This window comes from Diplotaxodon limnothrissa, linkage group LG12, assembly GCF_057381915.1.
Source record: "Diplotaxodon limnothrissa isolate DT_005_m linkage group LG12, D_limnothrissa_male_GT1.1, whole genome shotgun sequence".
Taxonomy (NCBI): domain Eukaryota; kingdom Metazoa; phylum Chordata; class Actinopteri; order Cichliformes; family Cichlidae; genus Diplotaxodon; species Diplotaxodon limnothrissa.
Genome location: NC_140607.1, coordinates 10,226,584 through 10,241,403, shown reverse-complemented (window position 1 = coordinate 10,241,403; position 14,820 = coordinate 10,226,584). Strand labels below are relative to the sequence as shown.

Here is a 14,820-nt window from a genome sequence, read left to right as displayed (position 1 = left end):
CCTTTCTTGCGTGTAGCTTGAAGCATCGCAGTGACAAACGGAATAATAAATTGCCATGCATGGTTTTTGTGGACTTTCTGAACCGGAACTTAAGTGTGAACAACGGAACGTCCAAGCACAGTTTTCCCCGCCGCAGAGCCTGCTGGGTAATATGTTAACGTCGGAAACGCGTTGATTGGAGGTCCCCGCGTGTGGAGGTAAAAAGTAGAAACGTAATAAGACTCGGTAAAGACACATAGGTAAACGATGTTGCACGAGATGCTGAGGTCTTAGACGCTCGTGCAGTGTGTTAGTAATACTACTCAGTGTGTATTGTAGTGCTGTTACAAGTAGTGCTACAACTGCTGAATCTGAAAGTGTTTGCTTCAGGTTAAACTCAGTTTAAGCTTTATACAAAGAAAATGAACAAGACTCGTTTACATTGTGTTGTCTTTAATACATATATTTATAAATGTTCCCAACCAGGAAGTTAATAAAAATATTTATATTTGTTTGTGTGTGTGCGTCCGCGCGCGTTGTTTTCTATCGAAGTGGTTGCCCTGACCACAAGTCGGTCAAAAGAAAGACGCTTATTAATAAATATTTCGGTTTGAACCAAATCACCAGGTTAAAGGCTCATCATGATGTTTGTCGTGACATAATAATGCAACCTTCTCTGTGTCTGTCCACAGACATGTCCGCCTCTCTGGCAGCAAAGAGGGACAAGATCCAGAGAGAGGTGGAGGAACTGGAACGGAGTCTGTCTGTAACCAATGCTGAACTGGAGCTCCTAAGCAGCGGGACAGGTACCCATCTTCTCTCTCTGTCTGTCTTTATCGCGCTCTCTGTTTGCTTGTCTCTAAATAACCTGCTATATCTCTGACTAGATGATGACTGTGATCGTGAAGATGTGGATACCCCAGCGGGACAGGTAGATCTCACAGTAAAACTGTGCATGAATTGAATGAGAGTTCCGACAAAGACACAAAATCTCTGTGTGTGTGTTTTCTTGCATTCAGTCTGCAGCAGGTCTGTTGGCTGAGAGAGAGAAAATCCAGAAAGAGATCCAGAACCTGGAGGAAGTGCTGGGACCACACAGTCCCATCATTGTTTCAGGTACCTCTCTCTGGCTGTCCTGCAGCATGTCTGTGGAGCCTGAATTTATTTATTTATTTTCACATAATCAGAAACTAATGAAAAAGTCACCATGCATTTTATCTGCTAAAATATAATTTACATCAAAAATGAGGAAGGAACCTTAAAGGAACCACACTGGGAACTCTGGTACTTGTTAGAGAATTTAAAAAGGCAAATAAATGTCTCCTGCTTTCTGTCTGGCAGATGATGATTGCAGCATCAGTGAGGAGGTAAGCGTCCATGTCCTTAAGCTGTCAGTACCTCTGTCAGTAACTGTGAAATAACTTTGTATAATTACACTGATTACAGAGTGACCTTGGCCTGTCACCGTCAGTGGACTCATGTCTTCAGATGAACCTCGTGTACCAGCAGGTGGTCCAAGAGACTCTGGACCAGCTGGAGAAACTACTAACACAAAACCAGAAGGAGCAGGTCACTACTAACACACACACAAATACTCAAGTCAGTATTAATGCACACAACAGGTCAAAATACAGACATTAGAAGAGTATTAACACACAACCAGAGACATTAGGAGTGTTAACAGACAATCTCAGACAGCATGTCAGTACTAACACATGACTACAGACAGTAGGTCAGTGCTCATATTAAATGTTTTTGTTTGTTTGTTTGTTTGCTTGTTGTTTTTCTAATGCAGAAGGAGCTGGAAACTCAGCTGTCTGGACAGATCAAAGAGCCTTCCAAACAGCAGCCCACCAACTCCTCCTACCAGCAGCCAATGAAGATGTATCTAGGTCGCTTCCTAAAACCATACTTCAAGGATAAACTGACGGGACTGGTAAGACAAACATGCCCAACAACTGACACAGGGTTACTGTTACTGCAGCTGACCAATTAGGGGCTGTGTTTGTCTGTATGTCTTCAGGGTCCTCCAGCCAATCAGGAGGCGAAGGAAAAGGCGAGCAGGATTGCAGGATATCTCGATGACAAGAAGCTGAAAATAAAACGATGTAAGACAGTACAAACTCCCCCCCCCCCCCCCCCCCCCTTTTTTTTTTTTTTTTTTTTTTTTTTTACCCAAAGTGAGACAAACCAAATAAATGTATATAAATAAATGAACATGATAGGTGCATTGTGACACTGTTTAGGCCTAAATACTAGCACTAGCATCTACTCATGCTCATGTAACTAAGACTAAAATGCTGATGTTTAGCAGGTGCATAATTTATGTAATCAACCTGATTTCAGTGATGTTTTTGCAGCACAAATATAAATTAAACAGAATCCATAACGATTTGCGAGTGATTTAAACCATACATTAAATTTGAAATGAATACAAAGAGCATCTCAAGTGCTCAAACACGCAAAAACATTTTAAACAAATTATTAAAAGTTGGGACATGGGCATGCAAATGTAATATGCTTTGTTAATATGCTGTATTTTGGACTATTTGTTTTGTTAAAATTGGTGGTTACAGTAGTGGATACTCATATTAAACATGGCCAAAGTTTCAACAAGGTCTGTAATCCTTATGAGCCAGAAAGCGCAGGCAGACTGCTCCACTTCAAGGTAGCTTTTTTTTTTTTTTAAAGAGAGAGCTGTAACCTGTGAACATAGAAACTTTTCTATCCTAGAGGCAGTCAAAAGAAAGGTATCTTAATGGGACTAGAGTTAAAACTGCTTGTTTTATTCTAATGAACTGAAGTCCCACTGAAGTTGCTGCACTGATAATAAATAAATAAATAAATAAATAAGGATTATTTTCAACTGTCAGTCAAGAAAATTAGAGCCCAAAAACAACATTGAAGGGATATGAGCATAATAGGTCCTGTATAAGTTCAGACCATTTACCATTTTATCACCAAGTGGTGTTTGTCCCTTCAACATCTCTGATATCTGTGTCTTAGGGGAGAGCTGGCAGAAGACTCTCTTGATCCATGCAGTGTCTAGGGAGAGTCTGAGGAGACTCATCCAGCCCAAACTCTCAAAGTAACATCACGTGCTCTCATCTTTGTTTTTAATTATTATTGATATATATATATATATATATATATAATTTTTTTTTACTTTACATTTTGTCTGCCTTGTTTTTGTGTCTGTGTTTGTGTGTTTCTCTTTCAGGGTGGACTACCTGAGTCAGAAGTTGCTCTCCGTAGAGGAGGCAGACAGGCAGCTAATCAGAGAGCAGATAGACAGTTTGGAGAGAGAAATCAACTTGCTCAGGTTAGCTGGATATCAATTTTGGACTTCAGTGTTCTTGCAGGGCCAGATGTGTCCATATTTATACCAGAAATGGGAATTGTCACATTATCAGGTAACATCGGAGAGCTCTAGAAGTCCAACAAACAGTTTACGGTCTATGTTGGCACAGCTGACAAATACCCTTAACTTAAAGATCATCTGAGAAGCTTCTTCAGCTCTGAGCTGAAGCCAGTGATTTACCAGAATGTTTTAGCTTGGTTCAGGTTTAGTTTAGTATGGTAAGAAACAAGTATTTAGAATAATGCTAGGCAGTTAACTTTTCTATTAGCCACTGCTACAAATATTGCTATCAATAGCTTTTTATTGTAACAGTCTAGTATGTTCAGCAGTTTAAAATGTAACGTGTATCTCATTCTCTGTTCTGAATGGTCAGACAGAAGAAGGAAGAGGAGCTGATTGGTGATCGATTTGAAGAATATGACTGGCAGAAAATATCCAACATTGATGTAAGTTTTGAAAAGTAATTAGTGAATCCGATGACGAATGCAAAAGTGACGGAGTGTTGAGGTGATCACTTCTTTTACCATCGTCCCCAGTTTGAAGAGACGAGGGATGCAGGGGACATCCGCTGTTTCTGGCAGAACTTCCTCCACCCGTCCATTAATAAGACTCGGTGGAGCCAGGAGGAGGTGCAGCAACTGAAGGAGATCAGCAGGAAACACGAAGAGAGACACTGGGAGATCATCGCTCAAGAGCTGGGGGTGAGCAGGAGGGAGCACTGTCTTTTTGTCTGAAATGTGTGTCTATTTTTGATCTCTCTCTCTCTCCCCTCCCCTCCCTCCCAGACTGGAAGAACAGCTTTCATGTGTCTTCAGATGTTCCAGCGTTTTGTCTCGGGATCATTAAAACGTGGCAGCTGGACTCCAGCTGAAGATGATTTGCTGAGAGAGCTGGTGGACAAGATGAGGATCGGGAACTTCATCCCATACACACAGAGTAATCACATCACACTGTTACATCTCTCTGTCATTAATGAGGTGCATGTGCTTGTTTTACATGCCAACACTCTGAAACCTCTTCTGTTCCCAGTGAGTTACTTCATGGAGGGTCGTGACCCTGCACAGTTGATCTACAGGTGGAACCAAGTTTTAGACCCGAGCCTGAAGAGAGGGCCATGGACCAAGCAGGAGGATAAGGTACACAGAGGACTAAGTGGATACACCATAGCAGAGCCACATCAGTGTACAATCAGTAGTGTAAATAGTTCAGAGAGGAAGTACTTGTTTGTGTTCCTGTGATGAGATTCTGCTGCATAAGGTCCCAGTTTGGAACCTACTATGAGTGTTTTTTATATTTGCATATATATATTTGATACATATGATAACATCTAGTTACTGACCGGTCTTTGTCTGTCAGCTTCTGCTACAAGCTGTGGCTCGTCACGGAGAGAAGAACTGGTGGAAGATCAGGTTGGAGGTTCCCGGACGCACTGATGGAGGCTGCAGAGACAGGTAACACTTGACTGGAAGAACAGAACTGAGTTTGTCTGATAATCTGGGTCCTAGTTAAGATGTGTGTGGGGTTGCTTGCAGGTATTATGACTGTCTGAAGGCGGGGACAAAAAGAGGCCCATTCGACAGGAAGGAGAGAGAGCTGCTAGTGGAGCTGGTGGAGAAACATGGAGTCGGTGGGTCACAAACATGCCACAGAGCAGCATATTAAAAGCATGTTGCTGCAGCAGCTTTCACAAAAACACAAAAAATCTGAAATCACAAGCCCAAAATCTTTCCTGCAGCATCTTTTCTGTTTTGACTTATTAACCAAGGAACAGTTTTGACAACAGAATGAGAACATAAATCATTTTCATCAGAATATAAACATTACTGACAGTAGATTTTTATAAAGATTTTATAAACGTATACATCCATCCATCGGTCCGTCTTCTTCCGCTTATCCTGAGCCGGGTCACGGCAGCAGCCTAAGCAGAGAAGGCCAGGCCTCCCTCTCCCCGGCCACCTCCTCCAGCTTGTCTGGGGGAACATCAAGGCGTTCCAAGGCCAGCCGAGAGTTATAACCTTTCCAGCATGCCCTGGTTCTGCCCCAGGGCCTCCTCAATGGGACATGCGTGGAACACCTCACCCAGGAGGCATCCTTATCAGATGCCCGAACCACCTCAACTAGCTCCTTTTGATGTGGAGGAGCAGCAGCTCTACTCTGAGCCCATCCTGGGTGGCTGAACTCCTCACCCTATAAACTTATACAGTACTGTGCAAAAGTCGTTAGCAACCCCTTATATTTTAATAGGAAAATGGAAAGTCAGTACAGCAATAAATGGAAATATAGTATACAAGGCCAAAACAGAGTTTGTACACTTTGTAATTGGCCTTTGACCATCTTTATTCTTCAACACAGCCTAAAGTCTCTTTTTTCAGTGTTCTTCAGCTGTAGTTCTCCAGGCTCTTTGAAGAACATCCAGAGCTGTTCTATATTTCTACCCTTTGCTCGGTTCTCTGTGAAGATGATCCCACACTGCTTCAATAATGTTAATCTAGGGAGGCTAATCCATGACTGCCCCTGTTCCACACCACTGACTGAAATACCATGGTGGAGTCTCCAGTGTGGTTTATAGATGACATGTCTGTGAAGGTTCAGTCATCCAGGTCATCGTAGACTAAGGAGCTTGGAAAGAAAAGTGTCTGGACTTCTTTGAGTTGCTTGAAGACGTTTCACCTCTCATCCGAGAAGCTTCTTCAGTTCTAAGGATCAATTGGTGGGGAGTCCCAGATTTAAACCTAGTGGGAGTTTTCCCCCCCATAGATGACTGTAAACACTCACTGTTGTACCGCTCACTTGACCTTCCACACAGTGATAAATAAATATGTTTCCACTCTTTGTTTTTCTTTTTTTTTTCTTTTTTTTCTTCAGTGCCCTTCTTGTGTAATTTGGCATACCTCAGCCTTTTCTCCCCATTTCCCTTATTTAAGAACGGCCCTTTCATAGCAGCGTTCTTCTTTCTTTAGCTGCAGCATACAGCAGCCTCCTCCGTCACAACAACCCACTCCGTATCCTTCTTCACTACATCCATGGATGTTTTGTGGTCTTTCTCTTTTCCTCCTGCCTGGCAGCTCCACATTTAACATACTTTAGTGTGATCTGATACCATGAATCTTTAGCTAAATCTTCATCTGCACAGCCATTTTTTTTTATTAATATCCAATGAAAAATAAAACTCTGCACTAAACATTTAAGCAGCTGCAGTGACACACTCTGCTGTCAAGTGTTTGTGTGTTTGAACTCGTGTGTGTGTGTGTGTGTGTGTGTGTGTGTGTGTGTGTTTTTTTTTTGTTTTTTTTTTCTTTCAGGTCACTGGGCAAAGATCGCAGCTGAGATTCCCAACCGTATCGATGCTCAGTGTATGAGGACATGGAGGCAAATGGCCAAAGCTGCAGATGAGGTACATGACCTGTTGTCTTGGAGGGAGGGAAATGTTGGTGTGGTGAGAGGATTAACATAGCATTACCTGATTACAGTGGGGCAAAAAAGTATTTAGTCAGCCACCGATTGTGCAAGTTCCCCCACCTAAAATGATGACAGAGGTCAGTATTTTGCACCAGAGGTACACTACAACTGTGAGAGACAGAATGTGAAAAAAAAAAAAAAAATCCATGAATCCACATGGTAGGATTTGTAAAGAATTTATACGTAAATCAGGGTGGAAAATAAGTATTTGGTCAATAACAAAAATACAACTCAATACTTTGTAACATAACCTTTGTTGGCAATAACAGAGGTCAAACGTTTACTATAGGTCTTTACCAGGTTTGCACACACAGTAGCTGGTATTTTGGCCCATTCCTCCATGCAGATCTTCTCGAGAGCAGTGATGTTTTGGGGCTGTCGCCGAGCAACACGGACTTTCAACTCCCGCCACAGATTTTCTATGGGGTTGAGGTCTGGAGACTGGCTAGGCCACTCCAGGACTTTCAAATGCTTCTTACGGAGCCACTCCTTTGTTGCCCGGGCGGTGTGTTTTGGATCATTGTCATGTTGGAAGACCCAGCCTCGTTTCATCTTCAAAGTTCTCACTGATGGAAGGAGGTTTTGGCTCAAAATCTCACGATACATGGCCCCATTCATTCTGTCCTTAACACGGATCAGTCGTCCTGTCCCCTTGGCAGAAAAACAGCCCCATAGCATGATGTTTCCACCCCCATGCTTCACAGTAGGTATGGTGTTCTTGGGATGCAACTCAGTATTCTTCTTCCTCCAAACACGACGAGTTGAGTTTATACCAAAAAGTTCTACTTTGGTTTCATCTGACCACATGACATTCTCCCAATCCTCTGCTGTATCATCCATGTGCTCTCTGGCAAACTTCAGACGGGCCTGGACATGCACTGGCTTCAGCAGCGGAACACGTCTGGCACTGCGGGATTTGATTCCCTGCCGTTGTAGTGTGTTACTGATGGTGACCTTTGTTACTTTGGTCCCAGCTCTCTGCAGGTCATTCACCAGGTCCCCCCGTATGGTTCTGGGATCTTTGCTCACCGTTCTCATGATCATTTTGACCCCACGGGATGAGATCTTGCGTGGAGCCCCAGATCGAGGGAGATTATCAGTGGGTCTTGTATGTCTTCCATTTTCTGATGATTGCTCCCACAGTTGGTTTTTTCACACCAAGCTGCTTGCCTATTGTAGATTCACTCTTCCCAGTCTGGTGCAGGTCTACAATACTTTTCCTGGTGTCCTTCGAAAGCTCTTTGGTCTTGGCCGTGGCGGAGTTTGGAGTCTGACTGTTTGAGGCTGTGGACAGGTGTCTTTTATACAGATGATGAGTTCAAACAGGTGCCATTCATACAGGTAACGAGTGGGGGACAGAAAAGCTTCTTACAGAAGACGTTACAGGTCTGTGAGAGCCAGAGATTTTCCTTGTTTGAGGTGACCAAATACTTATTTTCCACCCTAATTTACGAATAAATTCTTTACAAATCCTACCATGTGGATGCATGGATTTTTTTTTTTCACATTCTGTCTCTCACAGTTAAAGTGTACCTCTGGTGCAAATTACTGACCTCTGTCATCATTTTAAGTGGGGGAACTTGCACAATCGGTGGCTGACTAAATACTTTTTTGTACCCCTGTACCTGTGTCTGTAATTCAGCTGGTGGTTCGGAAAAATTCGGACTTCTGGGATCTGGTCTGTAAACGAGATGAAACCAAAATAATCAAAGAATAGTTATAATATTAGGAAACATACCAAATGGTACTTTCATTACACTCCTTATGTTCATTTATTCATTTACTTTATTTAATGCCAGCTTAACCACTGGCAGAAGATAGAATTACAATATCAGCTACATAAATGAGCAATATTCACAAAAAATGTGACAACTGCTTAACTACTTAGGAACCATGGAAACTGAAACAATGACTCTTTTTAACTCTCTGAAAACAGAAATTAGGGTGTGCTAGAAAACCACAGAGGAAACGTGGGGGAGATGAGGAGAAGAAGAAGAAGGCTGCTAAAACCAACAACAACATCAGGAGACGCCTCAAGGCAATAAAAGAAGAAGTGATTAGTGAGGAGGAGGAGGAGGAGGAAGAGATGGCGATAGAATATATGGACAGTGATGATGAGAAGAAAAAGATGAAAAAGACAGAGGTACCAGAAGTGGAGAAACTAGTGGAAGTGCAAGAGGAGCAGAAGGAGGAGGAATTGGAGGAAGAATATACGTTCCCACCCATGCAGGAATGGATTCCAGTTGAAAGAGCCCAACCATTTACTTCCTTGAACTTTCGTCCAGTGGTGTTGGCTTCCTCCAACGAGTCTCACAATGACAAGTTAGTGCGATCAACCATTTTGGGGAAGTCTGGACGCTCTGTAATCATCGGCCCACCTCCCAGGGAGCTGCGATGGGAAGAACGCCACGACAGCGGCGCCATGATGATGGTGTCACCTGACCAGCTCCGAGCCCACTTGCACAATCAAGCACGGAGGTTTTACAGTAGGTCTAAATGTAAGACAAAAACTTCCCAAACCAGCAGGCCACTCTTTATGAAAGGAATGACTGGCCAGGGGGTAGACCTCATGCTTCAGGCTGCAGTGACACCATGGATTGGCAACCTGCTGATCCCAGCCAGCACCAAAAGAATGGCAGAAGATGTCCTGAGGGAGCGAGCAGAGAAGAAAGAGCTTTCTTCAACATCTGTCTTCACGTTGTTCCTCAAAGTCATGAATGTGGATGTCATGGGTTGTAAGGAGATGATAGAGCGGAGGCAAAGCGGGGTGACGTTAATAACTCCACCTTCCAATCCTCCTCCTGGCAAATTTAAAAATCCAAATACTGTGGCAGGAATACTTCAGCGAATGCATTTGGGCATGCAGGAGCCATCTCCGGCAGACAGGTGGTGCAGACAAACTCCTCCTCCTCAGCTGCACCCATCAATTGTTACTCAGGTGCCTCCTAACATCCGGACTCAAGTTGCTCCTTTGTCATTTCCCCAGCCTGCCTCAATTCCTCATTCTGACTCACAGCTGAATGCTGCTTTCTCTCGAGCTCAACACACATCTCGGCATGCAGAGGTCACTATTTCTCCATTTGCTCTTCCTGCTGCTTGTCAGAGGCAGACTACCACTCCAGTTTTTGTGGTCTCAACGCTCCAGAATGTCTCCTCTAGCTGTAACCAACAGGCTGTACCTTTGACCCAAAGCCTCACAGCCTCATTGCCCCCATTCCTTAATCAGCCTATTAGCCCCTCACAAACTGCTGTCCTCTCCCCTCCTGCCTGTTCCCGCCAACTTTGCCTTTCCCCCTCCACCCTAAATCTACCCAGAAAAAAGCAAACAGAGAATCACGAGAGTCAGAATGGGGTTGTACATGCAGGTGTGGAGGGAGAAGTTAGTATGAGCAAGGACAGAAAGAAGACGAATCTCAGTCAGAAGGCCAGAGCTCCACGCCAAGTCACTAAAGCAAAGGTAACATTTTCAGATTTCTCGCAATAAATGATTATACAGAAGTCACTATTTTTGCTTGTTTTCTAGTTGCTTTTATTACAAAAAATATTGTATTATTTATCTTTTAGACTGGGAGTATAACAATTAAAATGCTGCTTTCACTCATGCTCGATTTGTTCTACTTGCAAAGAGACTTAGAAACCATTATCGAGTGAGAAAAGTGTGCTGCAGGGGGGAAAAGGCCTTTATTGAGCCCAGTGGATTTTTTTTAAACTTATGTAATCTAATCATCTAGCCTTTACGAGTCCACCATAACCATGCAAACTTTCCCACACTATTAAGTATACCATTGCACTGCCTGCTATTGTTTGAACTTTTCAGTATTCTGAAAAAAATCCCAGAATTACCTAGAAATTATCGTTTAATATAATTTCAGTCATTGTCATGCATATGTTTCCAAAATATGAAACGACTCGTTCAGTTCAATGTTATTTGTATAGAATAGAATGGAATTCAACTTTATTGTCATTGTACAAGGCAGCGAAATTCAAGTCAGCTCTTCAGCAACTTCTACATACAGCTTATTTTCCCCTGGCATAATTCTTGAGTTTCTGCTGAAATTCTTCACCATTTTCTTCTTTGTTGCCAGAAGTTTAGCACACAGCATACCCACTCGGGACACGTCATGGTCTCACGATTTCCATTCTCATCAGAATGCCATATAGATCTTGCTGGCTCATCTCTGTCTTTGTTTTGTTTTGTTTAGGCTAAAGTAAAAAAGACGGCAAAGTCTGCTCCATTAAAGATGGCCAGTCCTCCCATCGAGCTGCTACCTCAGACTGTTCACTCCTCCCAAACCACACCTCCTACAGCTCATCCAGTTGATGTTATCCCTTCTTCATTAGTCACATCCCTTCGTCTCACACCGAATGACTCTTCAACTTCTGATAACCTGTCCTTCCCATCACGCCAGTCTGCCACGCCTTCCCACTCTGACGGAGCCATGTCTTCAACTCTAAACTTTAGTTTAGTCCCACTCCCCTCCAGTGTGACCAGCCAACATGCTGTTTCCTCCACTTCATGCCCAAACTCCAGCGACCACAACTACACATTTTTAACACCTAGCCCCACTGAGCATGGGTCTGACTTGAGTCAGCCTTGTCCTGTCCCAAAGCAGCCAGACAACAATGTTCCAGATGGCCAGGCCAGAGGAAAGAAAAGACAGAGGCAAGCAGCAGAAAAGCAGGAAGTGATGAGAAACGAGGACGACCAGTGTGTAGGCAGGACAAGTACAGGTGTGGACGGAAAGCGAATTCGAAAGCCGACTCATAAAGCCAAAGCTCTGCAGGAAGATGCTCAGGCCAAGGTAAGATTACTAGATTCTGTTCTTCATTCCTCATTTAGTCACATAATTACAACAACAATAGCAAAGCATGTACAGGTAGTGTAATCACCTAGTTGACTTTAAACGAGAGTTTCTTAGGTCTCCTTAAAAATCAAAATACCAAACAGCTGCCATCCAAACAGCTGCAAAAGATTTGAAGTTGACGAAAGCAGGAGACCGATGCTGCAGGTCATTAGCTGGTAGTTTTTATTAGCTGGTATCTGTCACCTCTTCAGACTGTCTCCTCTGTGGTCTGTGTTTGCAGGCTGAAGCCAAGAAGAAAAAATCTTCTACCTCATCTCCTCGGCAGAAGCGTTCTCGCGGTGCTTGCTCTAAAGAGAAAGCGAGCACACAGACTCCAGTTGCTGCTCCGGTGCCCAGGTTGCATTTATGTCCGGGTCAGTCGATGTGGTTCATGACTCCTACAGGCCTGGTCCAGCTTTCACAAGCCCCGTCCCAGGGCCTGGAGATGGCGGCAATAAACACTGTCCCTCCTTCCCCAGGGAGTAGTTTAAACCAACACACAGCCACATCACCTGTCCAGCTCGCCACCAGAGGCCTGCGGCCAATTGCACCTAAACTGTCCTCTGGGCCTGTACCGATAACCCTTCCAAATCAACCTCACCCACTTCCTGAGCCACCCGTTTGTAACCCAAGGCCTCTCGCCCCACCCTCAGTGCAGCCATCTGACCTAGACCATGGTCTCTACTCCCTCCCTTTTTGTCCCCCGCGGTCTTCCACTAACTTCTCACCGTTGGGCACAGTCAGAGTGGATGCCCCACAGTCCAGGCCACTGAGGAAGGAGGTGCTGGAGATCGACCCCTCTCTTATATTCGTGGAATCCCCAGCAGCCATAAATGACTGGTTAAGTGGGTCAGGAGGGGTGGTAGTACCAGGATTGAGCTTGTCCCTGCCCTACCTTCCACCCTTTGTCAGCAATCTGAGCATGCTCAGTAGATTGCTTTGTGCCAAGAAGTCCCTAACCAGGTCGTCCCTGCAGCTGGTGCGTGAGGGCAACAAATCCAGATGGCCCCAGACCAATTCCAAGCCTGACAGCAGCACAAAGAACGGCTCCAATGACCCTCCGCCTCAACCTCCACCAGACCTGCCGGACTCCACCTCAGACATCACACCCGCCGAGAAACACCCAGGTAACACACCATATGACCCGACAGCAGGTGGTGTCTCCTACGCTCTAAATTCTGTTGATAAAATATTAAGTGCTGGATGTTTAATAATTGGCAGTTTCCTCCAGAGACTTCAGGTTGTTCTGTTTGTTTGTGTCTCCCTGCAGCTTCCCCCGCAGCCACCCCTGTCAGCTCTGACCACCTGGAGCAGCAGGAGAAGAATGAGGAGGAAGAGGAGGAGGAGCTGGTGGCAGCAGTGCGTCAGCTGGTAGCTGAGCGTTTCTCAAATAATCCTGCCTACCAGTTGCTGAAGGCACGCTTTCTGTCTTGTTTTACTCTCCCCGCACTCCTGGCTACCATGCCACCAGTCCCAAAGGTTGAAGCCTGCCAGACCAATCAGGAAGAGGAGAAGGAAGAGGAGGTGGAGGAGGAAGGAGAAGAAGAAGTGGAGCTAAGGAAACTCAAAGAAATGGCAAAACTGAGGAGAGCTGAGGTGAGTTGCGTAGGTTATTCAGGTAGTTTCAACTTCTGTTTATATCACAGTAACACTGACTCTGGCAGCATTCAACTTACTGTGGGCACATATACGGTCATTTGGGAAACAAATTGTTAGCCCCAAATGCCACAAATTCGAGTTCTTCTCTGTAAGGTTTCTATACTTTTATCACATGATAGCAGAAATAGCCAGTTTCTTTATGTAGAAATCTGTCTAAATCTAAAGCAGGGATTTCAAACTAATTTTACATAGTGGGCCATATATAGCCCACTTTGCTTTTAGGTGGGCCGGACCAGTGAAACTAATTTGGTATTGTGTGGATAATAATTGTGTGGCACGGTGGTTAGCACTGTTGCCTCACAGCAAGAAGGTCCTGAGTTCAATTCCACCATCAGGCCGGGGTCTTTCTGTGTGGAGTTTGCATGTTCTCCCCGTGTTTGCGTGGGTTCTCTCCGGGTACTCCGGCTTCCTCCCACCGTCCAAAGACATGCAGCTTGTGGGGATAGGTTAATTGGATAATCCAAATTGCCACTAGGTGTGAATGTGCGAGTGAATGTGAGTGTGAATGGTTGTCTGTCCCTGTGTGTTAGCCCTGCGACAGACTGGCGACCTGTCCAGGGAGTACCCCGCCTCTCGCCCTATGACAGCTGGGATAGGCTCCAGCGCCCCCCGCTTTATCAATAGGAAAAGCTGTAAAACTCCTCCCAACATCCCTGATCTAAAGGGGAAAAACAAAGAAAAGGATGGAAAAAGAACCTCATTAGTTTCAGTGTGGAAGTTGATGAAAGGACACAAGCTAAAGCAGCAGTGATGCTGTCATTTTGGCTGTATTTGCATGTAAAATGATCACTGAGTGAGAAAGTGCCCTCTGTGCCTCACAGAATAGAGGGAAGTTAGTGTGACTCACATTTGAGTATATTTTTCCTTGCGTGTCTGAGACAGAGAGGTGAAATAAGAAAGTGAATGTCATGCTGGCCACGTAATCCAGGCTGCGATAGCTCAAGTGTATTTAAAATAGGACCATGATAAAAACAAATCTGTGACTATATAGTACTAACAAAATGAACCAAAAAATGTAATTAATAGCAGTAATGGTTATTTTAGGAGTCACATAGTTGTAATTCTGCTGTTCATTAACTCTGGATTTCTGTAGAAAACACTGAAAATACAACAGCTGAGCAAAAATAATTCAATGTGGGTAACCCTGCAGTGACTCACGCAGTCGTGAAGTCTGATCACATCAAAATCCTGTGGTTCAGTAATCAGAACAGAGGCACAAACACACTGAGAAATTTTTGTTTTTGTCCACAGAAATCACTGCAGCTGCTGTGTGACAGCTCTGGAGCTTCAGCCAGTCACTTTTCAGGGATCACAGATGTCACCAGACCCACGTCGGACCAGACCTGACCAGACGAGCAGAAACTAAAGAAAACAGAAAAGGCACTTTCTGGGGAAAATGTGTTCATCTATACATTCAGGTCACATGTTCAGTTCCTCAGGTGAAAATGACTTTAGTATGTAATCGTTTATACATCTGTTTTTATATCTATGAAAACACTTTCCTGGGCGACTTCACAA

General features: G+C 44.2%; 1 protein-coding gene across 1 annotated transcript; it reads left to right on the top strand.

Moving 5' to 3' along the window:
- The first annotated feature begins 71 nt into the window (after nucleotides 1–71).
- snapc4 (small nuclear RNA activating complex, polypeptide 4) lies at nucleotides 72–14,676 on the top strand. Its single transcript, XM_085367921.1, has 22 exons — nucleotides 72–197; nucleotides 672–785; nucleotides 867–910; nucleotides 999–1,095; nucleotides 1,321–1,346; nucleotides 1,426–1,548; nucleotides 1,775–1,915; nucleotides 2,003–2,087; nucleotides 2,986–3,067; nucleotides 3,200–3,301; nucleotides 3,714–3,786; nucleotides 3,877–4,041; nucleotides 4,126–4,276; nucleotides 4,370–4,476; nucleotides 4,697–4,791; nucleotides 4,873–4,967; nucleotides 6,643–6,734; nucleotides 8,736–10,256; nucleotides 11,002–11,601; nucleotides 11,885–12,770; nucleotides 12,914–13,239; nucleotides 14,554–14,676. Exons 2-22 carry the CDS (start codon nucleotides 674–676, stop codon nucleotides 14,647–14,649), a joined length of 5,019 nt encoding a protein of 1,672 aa, XP_085224047.1. The 5' UTR covers nucleotides 72–197; nucleotides 672–673; the 3' UTR covers nucleotides 14,650–14,676.
- Nucleotides 14,677–14,820: the final 144 nt, after the last annotated feature.